The sequence below is a fragment of the Gymnoscopelus braueri genome (assembly GCF_963280865.1).
Source record: "Gymnoscopelus braueri genome assembly, chromosome: 3".
NCBI classification, from domain to species: Eukaryota; Metazoa; Chordata; class Actinopteri; order Myctophiformes; family Myctophidae; genus Gymnoscopelus; species Gymnoscopelus braueri.
This window is the reverse complement of record NC_137612.1, coordinates 3,406,203-3,425,290: the sequence shown is the minus strand read 5'-3', so window position 1 is coordinate 3,425,290 and position 19,088 is coordinate 3,406,203. Positions and strand designations below refer to the sequence as shown.

The window sequence follows — 19,088 nt, the reverse complement described above, 5'->3', positions numbered from 1 at the left end:
AAATCTGTTGGATATATTTCATGTTAATGTGGCACACTTGACTATCAAGAAAATAAAAACATGGCACTTCATGTCAAAAGGTTGCCCTGACCCTTGGTTTAGACAGTTATGTTAATGATTATTATTGTGGAGACTGGTGGACTTGACATTGGGTCGTGCTGACATCTTGTTCAATGTGTAACTGTGAAGTTCCGTTGTTGGTTAATTGTCTCTTCACCATAACGAGGAATAGATACTGTCATACTGAACCGGAATACATGATGAAAACATAACAAACAATTATAAAAGTGTGATAGAAAAAAAGGTAAATAAAACGTTTTTCTTTTACAATCTTGTTGCAAGAACAAAGTCTGACTTTTCAATATCGGTGCCCCTGTTCTTGAAATTCAATTTGTTGAAGTCTTCTGTAATTTCTACCATTGTCTTTCCTTTGGTCTCTGGGATAAAATATAGCAAGAATCCTGAACTGAAGATGCAGTAAACCACAAAAATCAAGAAGCAGTATTGTCCAAGTCCATCCTATGGAAGGGCACATGAAAAATCAGCAATTAAAATACATATTAATAGGGACACAGCTATTATAAACGATAACCACAATCTTTTTGGATCTATTACACTAAAGGGTTTTATAATCTGACAGAACCATTATCTCACCACTATGTAAGGGAAGACCATTCCGATGAAGAACAGGCCTATCCAGTTGATGGTCCCACTGATTACATAAGCAGAGGGGCGCCAGGCCTGCAGGAATAAGTCAGCAGGGAGGGCCATGGACACTCCGGCTGACAGGAGATGAAACAAAGCGTTACAATAGTTGGCTTCAGAAAACACTAGCAGTGCTGAAGTGACTGGTAACGTAGCATGGATTACAAATGAAAGCAACAGAACTCACAGGGTCCAAGTCCATAAATACAGATGACAGAGAATATTAGGCCAATATTCACATAAGGGACCCAGGAATACAGGTCCTGTTGGAAAAATAATAGATGATTATGCTTTATCTTGGGAGGAGGGTGCAGCCTAATACAAAAACAAAAACAAGCAAAAACAGAGTCCGATAGTGGAGTGGCTTCCCTGTACAATTGAAAAGTCTCTCAGACAGAATGTAATCCTGCTATACATATCTTAAGTTTTACTGAATTGCTTTCCTTCATCCCATTGGGCTACACAGTGTATTTTGAACAATGCCTACATCATCATCAATGATACATGTGAGCTTTGTGTGTGAACATTTCCTACTGCTTGGCCTTGTGGTTTATGCTATACTGCAGTGGTGGAAAAAGTACAATATTTGCCTCTGAGATGTAGTGGAGTAGAAGTACAAGTATTGAAAATTGGAAATACTCCAGTAAAGTAAAAGTACCTCAAAGTTGTACTTGAGTAAAGTACTTGAGTAAATGTACTTACTTTTCCACCACTACTTTACTGCATGTATGCATGTAGCAGGGGGAGCTGAGCTATAATTAGTCTACTTTTGGGGGGGACAGAGATACAGAGACAGATAGACAGAGATAGAGACAGATAGACAGAGATAGAGACAGATAGACAGAGATACAGAGACAGATAGACAGAGATAGAGACAGACAGGGGACGGCGGGCCCCTTAGGGCGCCACGCCGCAGAAAGTGGAGTATAGTTGGAGTTTAATTACCTTAATAGACAGCATGATAGTGAGTACAGACATAGTTACACCCATCAACAGATAACCATATCCCATTAGAATCTTTCTTCCAGCACGATCTATCAACAGAGACTGATGAAAAACAGATGCATTAAAGTTAAGGGAGTCAAGTTAACCTTGCAGTGTGACATTCATCATGACTCCAGTGCAATAAATCAGTAACAGTGATGCAGTGGTGGAAAGTAACTAAGTATATTTACTTAAGTACTGTACTTAAGTACAATTTTGAGGTATTTGTACTTTACTTGAGTATTTCCAATTTCCAATACTTTTACTTCTACTCCACTACATCTCGGAGGCAAATATTGTACTTTTACTCCACTACAATTATTTGAAAACTTCAGTTACTAGTTACTTTGCAGATATAAATTATGATATTATAAAACATACATTAACCACTTTAGCCCTGTTTTATACCTAGGCTATTTGAAAATAGCAGATCTACAAGCTCACAACGCGTCGCAGCGCGACGCGTTGTGAGCTTGTAGATCGGCTATTTTCAAATATTTAGTACTTTTACTTTTGATACTTTAAGTACATTTTGATGCCAATACTTTTGTACTTTTACTCGAGTAAATTTTTTATTCTGGACTTTTACTTGTAACAGAGTATTTTTATATTGCAGTATTGGTACTTTTACTTAAGTAAAGAATTTGAGTACTTTTTCCACCACTGCAGTGATGGGACACTTACACAGAGAGTTATGGTAACCAGTTCTGTTCCTCCAATGCCGATGGACAGGTAATGCATCTTGTCCTCTTCCATTCCGGATTCGCGGAAGATGTCAAAGGCATAGAAGTAAAGCTGGATGACAGGACAGAAAATGAAAGGACATTTACTTTGTCTCTCTCTCTCTCTCTCTCTCTCTCTCTCTCTCTCTCTCTCTCTCTCTCTCTCTCTCTCTCTCTCTCTCTCTCTCTCTAAACTGTACTTTTGATTGGAGTTATGTATACAGTGTGGTATTTATTATTATTAAATATTATTATTTAGTTGTTTATTATTTGGGTGTCAGCATGTTGGCACTGGAAAAACTGTTTAAATTGTGCCTGAATAATCCCATAAGGGATGTGCTGTGAAAGACAGCCAGACACGAAAATAAATCATTCATTCATTCATTCATTCATTCACTCACTTGGGACGTAGCTAGAACACGTTTTGATCTTATTTAAATTTTGAATGTTTTCTTTCTGAATGCATTATTGTGTGTGGCGTAGCCGCCACATGGTTGCTATAATGATGTCTATCTGTTTCGTTCTTTACATCACAAAAAAATATAAGCCTCTGCATTTATCGTGATTTTCTTGAGAAGGGCCTACATTTTGTTCTTTTCAGAAACTGTCAAAATCAAATCAAACCTTTTAGAGCAGGGGTCTTCAACAGGGGGTCCCGTGACCCCTAGGGTGTCCTCAGAGTTACTACAGGGGGGGCCTCCAAATCTTTGTGTGATTGGATATTTTAACCACTTGAACCCTATTATCCCTATTCAGATCTACAAGCTCACAGCGCCTTGCCGTGAGCTTGTAGATCGGCTATTTTCGGAAAGAGGTTTGGTGTTAGTCTATGAAAAAACAATTTGATACAGTATGTAGGTGGAGGTCCTTGCTTAATCTCTCTTTCAGCTAGAGGGTCCTTGGGCTAAAAAAACGACCCTTGTTTTAGAGGAAATGTGAAATGAACTCACTGCATTAATGCCACAGAATTGTACACCAGCACAGGGGATGGCCAGAGCCAGCATTTGCCATCTCACAGACTGGGAACAGAGAACGTCCTTTACGGTCTTTGCCTTCTGCCCCTGTGAACTCTCTTTCTCTTTGTTCATGTCCTCAAGCTCCAACTTCAGGTCGTCCTCCTGCCACAGCCACTGTAAAGCTACCAAAACAACACACAGTCATGCATGGAAACAGAACTCAGTCTGAAGCCTAATTCATACTATATGAAAATAACAGATCTGCAAGCGAACAACAAAAATGTGTTATTTGTAATGGGCGATGCCATCATACAGCTAAAGAGATTACAATGCATTACAAGTATGTTTATAATGCATTATAGATATGGCATGTATAGCAAGTGTTTTAGAGCACTAAACTTAAGTTACACTGAATTACAGAGGCATCAATATCACCAAGCTAAAGCAAAATCCAGAATTTATGCCAATGTCCATGAAACGTAATGAACTCTTGCAACAAGTCTGTCCACCTTTTTTGCTTCCTTCAATGTCGCCTTTGTCAATGTAGAGGTATCGTGGTGTCTCAGGGAAGAAAAGCAACGCCCCAAATTGTATGATGGCAGGAATACCACTAACAGCTAACAGATACGGCCACAGTTCTGCCGTGCCCATCAGTTCCCTGAAGATTGTGAGATTAAAACGTGTTTAAAAGATGAACATATCTTATGTAAACATACCTTTCTCATAGAGTGAGAAAGAGAGGAGGAACATTTTATGACTTAGTATTGAAAATGTTTAGCTTTACACAGAAGGTTATGATTCAGACCGGAGAAAAGAGACAGACTAGGCATGTGTTGTTAATTCTCATTTGCACATGCCACATGAGAATGTGTGAGTTTGATTTTAAGCAGCAGATAACAATCTACATCATCAGAGGGACTTTTATATCCCTATAGGCTATATATTTGCCCTTTTATGAAAAAGAAATTCAGGGTCTTATTTTCGTGGAATTTGCACATCATGCATCAGATTTTGTCTAATGAATAATCACCCATAGCAGTATGTTTACTAGGATTTCTATTTCACCCAATAGCTTATGTACTGTAAAGTTGAGCCACATACCATTATATAAAAACACTATGCCACTAACAAAACTATGTATGCGCATAAATGCGATAAGTAACAGGTAATTAAGAAGTAGCTCTGCAATGCAACAGAACATTTTAATGGAATCCTTTATGTTTACTTTCACTTAAAAAAAGTGCTTTAGGTAACTGTTGTATCGTGTCCCAAATCTCTACATTTGTGTTTGAGTTAATTAATTTAAGTTGTGACTTTGCAGTTGTGATATTATTGAGCTAATACTGCACAATCTGAGCAACTGATTCTTACTTGAGTCCAAGTATTTGACCCATCAGCTTCCCCGCGGCAATGAAAATGGAGGACGTAAGTGTCATGAAACCTCTCAGTTTCTTTGGGGAACACTCTCCTATGTACATCAAATGTACACTCAGCCCAAGGCCTGTGGAGGAGCACAAACTTTAACAATCAAATCATAGCATTATTTCTCACACTTCACAATTGTCTTGTAAATACAGTAAGTATGCATCCACACGCACGTGCACACACACACACACACACACACACACACACACACACACACACACACACACACACACACACACACACACACACACACACACACACATCCATACGCACGCATGCACACACATCCATCCACAATATATAGATAAAAAGTACCAGCATTATATCCATAGAGAAATCGGCCCAGCAGTATCATCTCAAAAGATTTGGCCATGCGACTGGTGAGCATAACCAGAGCACCCACGAAAGTCACCACATTGTTGACCAAAAGAGCCTTTTTCCTACAGAACACAAAACATGTATTATGATGATATTTATTATATACACAGTGTGTGTGTGTATACGTGTTTCTGTTTCTGTCTCACCGGCCATGTTTGACAGGAAGGCTACCACTGTGAATAGACCCAATCCACGCCCCCAGACTGAAGATGGACATCGTGAAGGACCAGATGAGCATGTCGGTGGAGTCATCTACTGGAACCCCGTATCGCTCTAACCATGTCTGGTTTACAAAGCTCTGGATATGCTACAAGCAGAGAGGAGAAGGAATGTGTTAATGGGACAGTAACGTCTCTCTAGGACAGGTCGTCCTCAGACGAGCCCTCCATCGTCGCTTCCAGTCATCCCGGATCTCCATACCTCCATATCTGGCCAACTCATTTTTCTTGAGCACATCATCCCCGTATGTTAGTGTGGGACGTCCTAGTGACTGGTGCCCGTGTGTTGGTGGCCCACAGCACCAATTTTCTGGCTGGCAGCTCTTGATGTCTTTGGCAGTGTCCAGAATGTGTTAAGGCAATTAAACATGATTCAACACTGCACAAGAAACACTGGTGGTCATCTCTTTTGTAAAACAGCACCAAACACAAGTTTTGAGTACCAACACTGTGGGTTACCTGTAATTACAGCTAAGAAATACGCTGCTAGAAGAATCAGTGGCAAACAACGTTTTTTTAGCTGTGATTTAAAATAACTGAGAGTTGCAGCTAACTTGCAGGAATTACTGGGAGTAGAAGAAGATATGTGTAGCCCCTAGAGGGTAGTAGAGTACAGGTGACATCCTGAGTGAGACAGATACTTAAGGGTGTCCTAAACAGGCAGGTAACAGGTAGTAATCTGTGGGGCCCACAGCCCACCACTGACAGTTACTGTGCATTTAACAAATGAACTTGCCTCCTGTCCGTACCCATTCCACCATATACCGTAAGAACAAAATACATGCCTCCTTTAAACAATACACAGTTTAATGCATGAATGCACAAATCAGTGGGATGAACAATTAAGATGAATTGTCTCATATTACTGTACCTCTGCTGGAGAAGTCATGATGGAAACTTGGATCCCATATTGAAATGATCCCCCGATCCCCAGCACCAGGGCCAACATGTAAAGCCTCCAGTACTGCAGCTGGAATTGAATGGAAAGGTTATGTAGCTAATATCTCAATCTACTTACAAATTAGCCAATAGCCATTATATGTTAAGTGTCTGGTACGGCGTTCAGGTTACTGACTCTCGTATTCCTCTCTCCTTTTGTCCTAAATGTATAATTCATCGTACATCCATGTCGCTTGCTGAAAATGACATATTTTCAACTGGAAAAAGTGTCATTTATAGGTCATTTACGAGCAACATGGTCCTATCCTAAAGTATAAATTACTACAGCCTTAAGTGCTACCATTCATGTTCTGAGGTAAGCATGCACAGCTTAGGATGGCCCACTGCACAAAACAGCTTAAATAGGTACACTGGAAGAAATTAAGAATTAATGGCACCAACTGAACACGAGATTCCAAAAAGAATTGTTGTTGTTGTTATTGTATACTGTATATTATAATATGATGGCCAACACAATTTTCATTAGTTGTAAATTAAAGGCAAAATATAAAGAGAAAGAGCAAAAGTATACCACAAGTGCTACTTTTACTTGAAAATGTCAAGTTCATAAGTTATAGTTCTGGAATATGTTCAACTTACCAGCTCTTTTAGTGCACTGTTCATTTTGGTACTGTCTCCTTGGATACTGGCTGGAATTGGAGCACCAGAGAGCATCTGTTGTTCTGGGGATGATGATGGGCACAACACACATGGGTCAGCATATATCCACACATCTACTGTACCCTGTCACTCATCAACAGATCTTGACTGATCACTTAGACAATTATTGTGAGATAACCGGGGCTTGGCCATGTGAGTGCGTAGGTATGAAACCGCGTTGGGCACTGCCAAACTGGTTCAGATCTAGTTGATTCCTGCTCCAAAGACCTTTAAAACGTCATACTGTCATTCCCAGAAAAACCTATGCTCCGGTTAGGTATTTGTTTTTGTTTTTTTGTGTTTTTAGGAGGTAACTAATTTGTCACAGACTTGGCAGACGTCACTTTAGACGTCATGTGGGCTTCTTACGCAATGCAGGCTGAGATATATATGGATATATAGATCCAAGTTAGACAAGACAAGTTAAAGTTCAAGATATGAACCAGCCGTCCAGAACAGCATGTGACCATGCGTTTCTGTTCATGGACTGATCTATATGGTTTCAGCATCTTCACTGAGGTGTATGCACGACACGTGCAGAAGTCACATTAAAGGATGCAGTGTAAGGAAACGTGCGCCCATCGGTCACGTTGTGCCAGAGGCTGTATATACTTACTTGAGACTTGGACTTGAGTCGTTTTAAAAGTGTGTTCTCCCTTCATGTTACTGTTTGGGAAGGATGGGTCATTTGACCAGAACCAATGTTTTTTTTCTCAAGATGTGATTGTATAACCATACGCTCACCTCATACCCCAACCACACATGCACATGCACATGCACATGCACATGCACATGCACATGCACATGCACATGCACATGCACATGCACATGCACATGCACATGCACACGCACACGCACACGCACACGCACACATGACTCTTTGTCTTTACCACTGTAGCTTTGGTGAGGCTACGTGTGTGCGTGTGCATGTGTGCATGTATGGTTGGGGTGTGTTTTCAACGACTCAATTTGAACTGCAGTGACTCAAGTCCAAGTCTCAAGTAAGTATACAGCTCTGACACAACGTGTCTGATGGGCCCACGTCGCCTTACCCTGCATCCTCATGTGACTTCTGCAAGTGCATACATCTCAGTGTTGATGCTGAAACAATATCGATCGGGAGAGTCTCTTTCTTTGGTGTTTTGCCCAGGGTTTTGAGGTCAGGTTTAGGCATAATTTCTGTGAGGTTAGGGTTAGGATTAAGGTTAGGGTTATTTAGGCATAGTGTTTGTGAGGTTATAATCTCTCAAGAACAGATTCTGAGCTGCGCTACTGCATCTGTTCGGGAGGGCCATTCAGAACGTGTGAACATTGGCCTACAAGTGGGCGGGCCTCAGATCAGGAGGCAAGCCGCGCTTTACCCAATCAAATGTAGTGGGCGGGATTTACATCTGTGCGTTCGCTTTGTAATGTGTTCTAGGGATGGGCAATATTATCGATATCACGATATATCGCGATATTGTATTTCGCGATACTGAATCGATACTCCAGTATCAATATCGCGATTCAATTTTTTTTTTTTTTTTTTTTCTTTTTCAGATACAGGCTTTATGAAAAACATTCAAAGAACCTATCACAGATCTGCAGCTACTCAATATGTAGTGTATATATAAACAATATGTAGTTGTGATATATGTATATATCGCAATATATCGCAGTATATCACAATATATCGCAATATATCGCAATATATCGCAATATATCGCAATATATCGCAATATATCCCAATATCGTGATACGACCCAAGTATCGTGATGCGTATCGCAATATAATCGTATCGTGACCCAAGTATCGCGATACGTATCGTATCGTGAGATTGTTGCCAATACCCATCCCTAATGTGTTCCCACTGGAAACAAACCAATCTATCAAATACTTCAAACTAATGAGCTGAAGAGGTTTTACAAGTTCAATATTGTGTAATTGAGCAACTCTCGAAAGTACGCGAGCAAAAAGCTTGTCGTCTATAACATCCATGTTCCGTGGGAGACATGTTGTTAGTGTTCTGTGGGAGACATGTTGTTAGTGTTCTGTGGGAGACATGTTGTTAGTGTTCTGTGGGAGACATGTTGTTAGTGGGAATGAAAACATAGGCGCCCCTACTGGAAGATGATAGCCTGGTTCCAGACGAATCTGCCATTGCAAAAAAAAAAATGCCCTTGGCAGATTAGGTCTGGTCCCTCTCAATAGAGATTTTATTTCTCTCCCTCCGAAGTTGTGAGGGACCAATCAGAGCTCAGTATGCAAATATGGGGCGGGTTTATCACCAGAGAATTTTTTTGAATTTGCCCCTCGGAAATGCAGGTTCCACACAGAGATTCCAGACTATCTACGCAGTGATATTAGTCTGGCCATGCCAGGCTATAGGAAGATGAGGGCTGAGGGCGGACCAAACGGGCCAACATCCTGTTATCAACATTCTATCGGGCGGTCCCCATAGAGTTATAGGTGGTCCCCATAGAGTTATAGGTGGTCCCTCCAGGTGGTCCCCATAGAGTTATAGGTGGTCCCCATAGAGTTATAGGTGGTCCCTCCAGGTGGTCCCCATAGAGTTATAGGTGGTCCCTCCAGGTGGTCCCCATAGAGTTATAGGTGGTCCCTCCAGAGTCAAATTCAAAGGAAAAAAAAAATCACACCCAGTGTGAAGTGGGCGGTGTGGTCATCATAGTGATGGAAGCTCACTTCCAAAAAAAATGTATTTTTTGAAGTGCATAATCCTATTTATAGGTTATTAATGTCATCATGTGTCTCGCTAGCCAATCACAGTGCTGAATAGAGTCAGCTAATAGAGTCAGCCAATCACAGTACAGGAAAGTGGGCCAAGTGGGCCAATCACAGTGCAGGAAACTAATACTAATGAGGTGTCCCAACCCCACTTATAGGGGCGGCTACACCGCCCAAAAACTGCAGAGGACGCTGTTTTTTCCTCTTTTTTTTACGATGGGTTCCCCAGATTGGTGAGGTCAGGGTTAGGGTTAGGTTTAGGCATAGTTTTAGTGAAGTTAAATGTTAGGGTTTAGATGCAATCAAGGTGAAACACCAAAGAAAGAGGGAGTCCCAATATAGATCAGATCATCAGCCCATGAACAGTAAAATGGTCACATGCTGTGTGCGTGCAGTGGGGATTCATTTTGCGTGGGAGCCTTAATATTTTAATGACGTTAAGCGGTGACACACAAAAGTAGACAATCACCAGAAAACATGTTTACTTCAGCGGTGAATAAATAACGTGTCTATATGGCTGGACCTGGGAAATCTTGGTGGGAGTTTTTTTAGGATTTTATAGATATTATAATAACGATGGGTGATGTCAATATGTCAATTATTTTCACTGTCTCTTTCACTGTCGAAAGAAATAGACAGGAGACATATTTTTTTGTGGAGGATGCTTGTTCCGACATGTGTGAAAGGTGCCTTGTGGAATCACAAGCATTGTAATCACGGCCACTGTGGCCCCTTTTGCCTTCTGCCCCTCAAAGACTGGTAGGCCCTGAAGCCATAGAGGCCCCCACTGCTCCACTGTGCTCCAGCTGATTTCATCGTTTTCTCCTCTGCCTCTGTACTCTCACGCCTCATTCACAAAGCTCTTCTTGAATTTCTATCATATTTCAGTGTAGGTTTGCTACTAGTAAGCGAAGACCAATGTCTGATTCATGAAAGGGTGTGTAAAGCCTATTTGTGCACATCTCAGGTGTATCAAATTCCACCTGTTAGTAAATCAAATGCATGTTCATGTCTGCATCATTTGCTTTGTTCCACGCCCTGTTTAACACCATGAAAGGCAACCCGGAATATCCAACATGAAACCAACTTCACTGCAGTGAGAGCACCCTGTAGTTAGTACAAGGACAAGTCCAAAAAAAAGATCATTCATAACTTTTTGTATAGTTGTAGGCTATTGCAGTACTATCCTATTCCTGTTTTTTTCATGCACTGATGAAGCCATGGTATTCAAAACATATAAACAAAGACTTTTAACTGCAAAAATTAGTGTGTGAACAGCCTCTACTTACATGTTCTTATTTGTTGAAAAATATGACAATTGACAATTTCCCCCATGATGGTGCAACTTGTCTCAAATGCACACTCCTACTGCTACTTAACTATTAGGCTAGCCTATATCCTGGCCTGTATTAATCAATAATAAGTAATAATAATAATAATAATAATAATTAATTACCTGCCCAGAGTGATGCTCACAGGTTCTCAACCAGGGGAGTTCATATGATCTTGTTCTCCCCAGTTTCAGGACGCTTAAGGGGAAACATTTTTAATTACGCAGCCACTTATTACGCAATGTTTTATTATGCAGCCACTACTTAGTGGAATGCCCTCCCTTCAGCCCTGAAATCCCTACATTCTCTAGCAAGATTTAAAAATGACCTTAAATCATGGCTCCATCTCAACTCTAACTGGTCATAGTTAGATCTCTACCCAGGATAGCCCACTCTGCATTGGATTCTTCTCTTGGGGTACCTCTTGTCCTATAATGTATATTGCTTCTACCATTATATAAATCATAAGGATTTATTTTTCTTTGTTTAATAGTTGTTGTGGGTTGTTCTATGTCTCAAGGTGGACCACAATGGAAATAAGCTTAGTCTTTTTTGCGTATAATCCACGTTGGCGTTTTTCTAAAGTGACATTGTTGTGATTTTTTTAAACTGCCAATAAAGTATTCTATTCTATCTATTCTATTCTATTCTAATGCCAGATGTACAAATCTAAAGAATATACATTTGTGTTTATTTAATTTAATATGAAAAATTTGACCGAGATATTGAAGTGAAAGCCAAAAGTTAAAACTACTTTATATATTTGCCTCTGACATGTAAAGTAAAAGTATTGAAAATTGGAAATACTCCAGTAAGGAATACCTCACAATTGTACTTAACCACTTAAACCTGCAGCATCCGTATATTGTGGGGAAAGCTTTCACGGGAAAATAGCAGATCGACAAGCTCACAACGCGTTGCGCCTCGGCGCGTTATGAGCTTGTCGATCGGCTATTTTCAGCGAAAGCTTTTCCCACAATAACATAAAACTAGTGAAAATACACTAGTATAGAGCCCTGAGGGACTCCGCTCAACCATTTCAAGGTTCAAGGTTTCAAGGTTTTATTGTTACATCATGTGTACAGATACCTTCTTTCCCTTAAGGCGTTCAGGTACACATGATGTAAAACTTCCTTCAGACAATGCAGCAGCATAGGAAATAATAATAACAATAACAATAATAAAACCGTAAAAAGATTTGAAAAAAAAGCGAGATGGTGCAGAAAAGAGAACATCATGGTATGCATATGATCTTGGTATATTTTACACACCAAAAGCATTTTTTCAGTAGCTGCCACCTAACTTTATGTAAACAACACAGTATCTTCTATATACAGCTGAGCATACAGTACAGTATATAATAGCCTATAGTACTTGAGTAAATGTACTCAGTTACATTATTTACCACTGCCTGTATCCCCATAATCTTAATAGGCATCTATGTATTAGCCTAATAATACTGACCATCAGGTAGCGGAGCTGCGTCTCTGTCCGTTGATCCCATGGTGCTGAAATGATCAAATCCTCAGTGCTCCCCCTCTCTCTCTCTCTCTCTTTCTCCCTCTCTCTCTCTCTCGCTCTTATGCTGCTTGTTAAAAAGGTAGTGATTACACAACTGTAACACGCACGCACGCACGCACGCACACACACACACACACACACACACACACACACACACACACACACGCACGCACCAGGGGTCATCAATATTGTGTCCGTGGCAAAGGCTTGGCCTTCACCGTGGGAAATTTTAGATTTTCTGTTTTACACACCATTATAATGTTCTTATTTTCATCATAAGACCCAATTACTGAATGTTAAGTCTCCAGGTTTTCTTCAGAATATGTACAGTATGACACTGATTTACTACGACACCATGGCACATTATGAGTCCACTAGTGCTAGTGGTCCTCAAACGTTTTATTTGCAAGGACCACCATAACTCTCAAGAGTTACAGACCTGCAATGGTCATTCAGGGCTAGCTCTTTATGTGTTTCTGGTCATATTATTGTCCACAAGTTTTCTATGTCTGTGGCAAAAATTGAATTTTGACAAAAATGTCCACCACAAGCCAACATGGCGATGACCCCTGGCACGCACGGTCGCACGCACACACACACACACACACACACACGTACACACGCACACGCACACGCACACGCACACGCAAACGCACACGCACGCACACACACACACACACAGGATTTTATAGATATTATAATAACGGTGGGTAATGTCAATATGTAAATTATTTTCACTGTCTCTTTCACTGTCGAAAGAAATAGACAGGAGACATATTTTTTGTGGAGGATGCTTGCTCCGACCTGTGTGAAAGGTGCCTTGTGGAATCACAAGCATTGTAAGCACGGCCACTGTGGCCCCTTCTGCCTTCTGCTACTAGTAAGCGAAGACCAATGTCTGATTCATGAAAGGGTGTGTAAAGCCTATTTGTGCGCATCTCAGGTGTATCAAATTCCACCTGTTAGCAAATCAAATGCATACGCACACCAACTAACTTCATGTCCTCTTTCACTACATCCATAAATCTCCTCTTTGGTCTTCCTCTAGGGGCCTCCTGCCTGGCAGTTCCAACCTCAGCATCCTTCTACCGATACACTCACCATCCCTCCTCTGTACATGTCCAAACCATCTCAGTCTGGCCTCTATAGCTTTTTTCTCCAAAACATCTAACATAAGCTGTCCCTCTGAAGTACTCATTCCTGATCCTATCCATCTTTGTTACTCCCAGAGAGAACCTCAAAATTTTAGTCTCTGCTACCTCCAGCTCTGCCACTGCTTCCTGTCTTTTCCTCAGTTTGACTGTCTCTAAACCATACAACATAGCTATCTGTCTCTAAACCATACAACATACTGTAGCTGTCTGTCTCTGTCTCTAGTCTAAACCATACAACATAGCTGTCTGTCTCTGTCTCTAAACCATACAACATACAGTAGCTGGTCTCACCACCGTCTTGTACACCTTTCCTTTCATTCTTGCTGACATTTTCCTGTCACACATCACACCTGACACTTTTCTCCATCCCTTCCAACCTGCTTGCACTCGTTTCTTCACCTCTTTTCCACACTCTCCATTACTCTGGAATGTTGACCCTAAGTACTTAAAATCCTACACCAAAAAAAGGACATTCTGGGCATGCCAGAAATCTATGAATTTTGCAAAGGTGGTGGGTCTCCAGGTGCCTCAGGCTCACATGCATAAACATACAACGCTGGAACATTGTCACATAGCTACAGAGTGACTGGAGGCAATCTAGTGTATGGCCACACACACACACACACACACACACACACACACACACACACACACACACACACACACACACACACACACACACACACACACACACACACACACACACACACACACACACACACACACACACACACACACACACACACACACACACAGTCAAAGAGAAATTAAAGGAATGAAACCTTAGGCTACTTGAGGTTATAACCTCTAATTTGTAATATGCAACATATCCTGTTGTTCCTGCAATATTCTGTATGTATTTTTCTATTTTCTAAAAATACAATTTTTACGACTTTAGGACTTTTAGATCTGTGGGTTTTGAACAGTGGTGAGGGGTAGCTTATATGTAACTAAAGTCCTGTACTTAAAGCCCTGATATATTGTTTCTGTTCCATATGTTGGTAATGAACTGTTTAGCGTGCCTCTGTGTGTTGTTTACTATTGTCTGTTCTGTCCTGCTGATGAAATGTTCTGTACAGCACTTTGGTACAACGAAAGTTGTTTTTAAATGTGCTCTATAACTAAACGTGATGTGATTTGATTTGAAAGGAGCAGTTCACCCAAAAAAATTACTTATTTTCTATCAATTACACACCCCATGAAGCCTTGAATTCATGGAGATTATTTTGTTCTTGTCGCATTCCTGAGCCAATAATTTAATGGCCGGGTCATCGGTCAGTACGGGACTCAGCAGGAGACTCTTTGAGGCTCCGCCGGTCATCAAATTATTGGTTTAGGAATGTGACAAAAACAAAATAAACTCACTCACTCTTTAGCTGAGAGTGGGTGGAGTGGGATTCAGCACAATCTGAGCCTAATTTGGCACACCTGAGGTAGAATTCTTAGACTAACATGTCTGGAGGATGGAGAGGTGCGCTATGGGAACCCCATGGCTAAGTGTCCAATTTTCTGATGCATTAGAAGTAGATTTAGCTCTTTTTCTGTTTATTAGACTTCATGTTCCTTAGAGTATTTGTTAGTTTGATAAACATGTATGCCTGTTTGTTTATGCCCTTGTTTGTTTGAGTTACTGATTGTTACTGTCTTTTTTTATTTCATATTCAGTTCAATCATCGCCACCATCATATGTACCTAGAAATAAAACCACTTTACGAAAAACTTCAAACCCTGGTCTGGTCCTCATGCTTTGGCAGGCATACTGGTGTAGGAGTGTATGTGTGCAGCCAGCAAACTTTCTATCCCAGCCAAAGACATTTTACATGGTCCTTCAAGCCTGACACTCCGCCACCAGATATGGACAGAAGGAGAACAACGAGGCACTTAGAAAAAGGACACAGGATACCTGGGCCTACCTCAGGTGTGCCAAATCAGGCTCAGATCGGGCCCCACCCACCACCAAGTGAAGTGTTTGGTTGTGCACCGAGCCATTTAAAGGGCAAGACTGCCTTGGTAGAGGTTTGGGTTGTGTAAGTTACCTTGCCATGATATAACTCCAAAGGTGGACAAGAAATCAAAACCCAGTACGGTGTGTTCTGTTTGGGTTGTGTAGTTACCTTGCTATGATGTAACTCCAAAGGTGGACAAGAAATCAAAACCCAGTACGGTGTGTTCTTTTTTATAAAAGGTCCACAAAGAAACATTTCAATGAGCCAAAGGTCCGGTTGGTCAAGCCACACGTCTACTCACTGCAATGTTGTTGATTTATTTTATTCCCTTATTAGCCTACTGTCTTTTTTTATGTGCTGCTTTTTTATTTTATTTTTTATGCTGCTGCAATCAATGTCGAAGCCAAACTTAAATAAGTAGCCAAGTAAGCTACTATTCTTATGTACCTGTACAAAGGATTTAAATACCACCTTGAACTGAGCATTATGCATTATCAGTGGACTCATCCACTGTCACAGCTAAAATGCACTGTCCATATTTGTTTCATCATCATCTCAGTTCTACTGGTTGCTGTGGAATCAGAGAGTGGGGTCACTGGGTGCATGATTTGACCTGTCAATTCCTCTTTTTGTTTGGCTTCAGTTCAAAATGTGGTCACTGCCTCTTCACCAGAGCTAAATGCCTCTTTTGGCACAACATTCATTACGATGATGAATGCATATTGATCAGTCCATTCCTCTTTGAATTGCCGATGTTCAGTGTCCGCCTTTCTTTTACTGACGAACTTCGAATATGCCATTTTCACTTAGATTTCAAATCTAGGCTTCTACTGTTGCTTTAAAACTGCTAAAGGACTGGTTCTAGCCATAGATCTTATATATATCTATGATTCTAGCACAATAGCACACATGCAGGTCAAAAGTGGTAACGTCGGAAATAGTCTCGTGTGGCCAGACTGTTGCCGGAAACGTCGGCACTCTGAACTCTCAATGACCCCAATGACCCCAATCAACAGCCTTGGCTCCTCAACGAGCTGTTGTCATGGAGATGACAGACAGACAGCCCATAATACAAGCGTAGTGCTGTGGACTACGCAGAGAGGCAGTCTCGTGAAACAGAGACATTTGAGTCACACCTTGCAGTGAGTTAATACAAATAATATATATTATGAAAAGTCATTTTCTACCATTTTCCCAGAGTCACTTCACAGCAGGAGGCGTTGTGAGCTTGTAGATCTGCTATTTTCGGCTAATGTTCCCCTCAGAAAAGGGATGCTATAGGGTTGAAGTGGTTAATGTAAAAAAAAAAAAAAATCCTATCACACAAAGATTTGGCGGCCCCCCTGTTGTAACTCTGAGGACCCCCCAGGGGTCCCGGACCCCCTGTTGAAGAACCCTGAAAGAAACAAACAAACAAAACAGCCCTCAAGTAAATGTACTTAGTTACTGTCCACCATTGCTAAGGACTGAGTTTTTCATAAGTAATCAGAATGACCTCTTTTCCTAACCTGACTAGGCTACTCAAAGACAGTGGTGGAAAGTAACTAAGTATATTTACTTAAGTACTGTACTTAAGTACAATTTTGAGGTATTTGTACTTTACTTGAGTATTTCCAATTTCCAATACTTTTACTTCTACTCCACTACATCTCGGAGGCAAATATTGTACTTTTACTCCACTACAATTATTTGAAAACTTCAGTTACTAGTTACTTTGCAGATATAAATTATGATATTATAAAACATACATTAACCACTTTAGCCCTGTTTTATACCTAGGCTATTTGAAAATAGCCGATCTACAAGTTTTTGTAGATCGAGCTTGTAGATCGGCTATTTTCAAATATTTAGTACTTTTACTTTTGATACTTTAAGTACATTTTGATGCCAATACTTTTGTACTTTTACTCGAGTACATTTTTTATTCTGGACTTTTACTTGTAACAGAGTATTTTTATATTGCAGTATTGGTACTTTTACTTAAGTAAAGAATTTGAGTACTTTTTCCACCACTGCTCAAAGACACTCATGGAAGTAGGCTCAGTGGTGGAAGACGTAGGCTACTCACATTGTGAAGGCTACTTAAGTAAAAGTAGCAATACCACAATGTAGAAATACTCTGTTACGAGTAAAAGTAGGCCTACCAGTATTCAACATTTACTTGAGTGAAAGTACAAAAGTATTGGCATCAAAATATACTTCGGCACAAAAAGTAAAAGTACTCATTATGCACAATGTCCCATTGCATATCACAAGTCTCAACATGTATAAAATCCTTAGAAAATAGCAGATCTACAAGCTCACAACAACGCGTCGCTTTTGACCTTGTAGGTCGACAATTTTCAAATAGCCAAAGTAGGCTATAGGTCTGCAGTGGTTAATGTGTGTTTTACAAAATAACTAAAGTTTTCAAAAAAAAATTGTGGAGTAAAAACAATATTTGCCTCTGAGATGTAAAGGAGTAGTTGAATTGAAATTGAAAGTATTGAAAACTGGAAATACTCCAGTAAAGTAAAAAATACCTCAAAATTGTACTTGAGTACAGTACTTGAGTACATGTACTTAGTTACTTTCCACCACAGAGTATGATATATGTGTCTGTGAAGCCCTGTTGTACTGTTCAGTTTTTTAATGAATCATTGCTGTCAGGTGGAAACTTGTATGTCCAAAACAAAACCATTCCTGTTTTATTATTATAAAAATATATATAATGGATTCAATCACTCAATCACAAAAACAAACAATGGAAAGTTAAAGATTTTAATTTTGTTTAAACGGAAGTAGAGTTAGTTTTTTTTGTTTAGTTTTTTGTTTTATTTATTCGCACAATAAAAACAGTACAAAGGTAACAATTATTAAAAGACACAAAAATAAGTGTAGGTGAGAAAGGAAACCCATATAGGGCTTATACAATGTTCTCACCTAAAATAAAGTTAAACATGGTAATCAAACATAAGACACGACAAGCAACAAATACCGTGTGTGCAGTTGAATGTGTGGGTGCGTGTGTCTGTGTGAGTGTGAGTGTGCGTGTGCGTGTGCGCGTGCGTGTGCGTGTGTGTGCGGCGCGCGTGTCTGCACATGTGTGTCTGTGCGTGCGTATGCAGAAGTAAGGCTACATTATATGGTAGAAGCAAGTGGAGAGGCTTGATTCATAAGGCTGCCCCTCAATCTATGTTTAAAGTTACTGAGTGAAGATGAGGAGTTGGCAATAAGTATGAGTGTATTCCAGAGTAAAGAACCTCTGTCTTTAATGGAGAACTGGCTATGAGTGGTACGGCTGAAGGGAGGATGTATATATGATGATGTATACATTATGCTACTCCTATACAAAACAAATGATACAATATGTGAGTGATGCAAGTTACAATAATACATTCCATCCCTTAAAACCATTATTAATTTACAACGCCAAACATACAGTA

General features: G+C 40.3%; 1 protein-coding gene across 1 annotated transcript; it reads right to left on the bottom strand.

Annotated features, from left to right (window-relative positions):
- Nucleotides 1-324: 324 nt before the first annotated feature.
- Nucleotides 325-12,546, bottom strand: LOC308082968 (solute carrier family 2, facilitated glucose transporter member 11-like; the record flags this gene model as incomplete). Its single annotated transcript, XM_080425047.1, has 13 exons — nt 325-519; nt 655-782; nt 893-968; nt 1,651-1,752; nt 2,374-2,484; nt 3,362-3,549; nt 3,877-4,025; nt 4,739-4,868; nt 5,108-5,232; nt 5,317-5,477; nt 6,260-6,358; nt 6,928-7,010; nt 12,507-12,546. The coding sequence occupies 13 exons, from the start codon at nt 12,544-12,546 to the stop codon at nt 325-327; spliced, it is 1,587 nt and encodes a 528-aa protein (XP_080281173.1).
- Nucleotides 12,547-19,088: the final 6,542 nt, after the last annotated feature.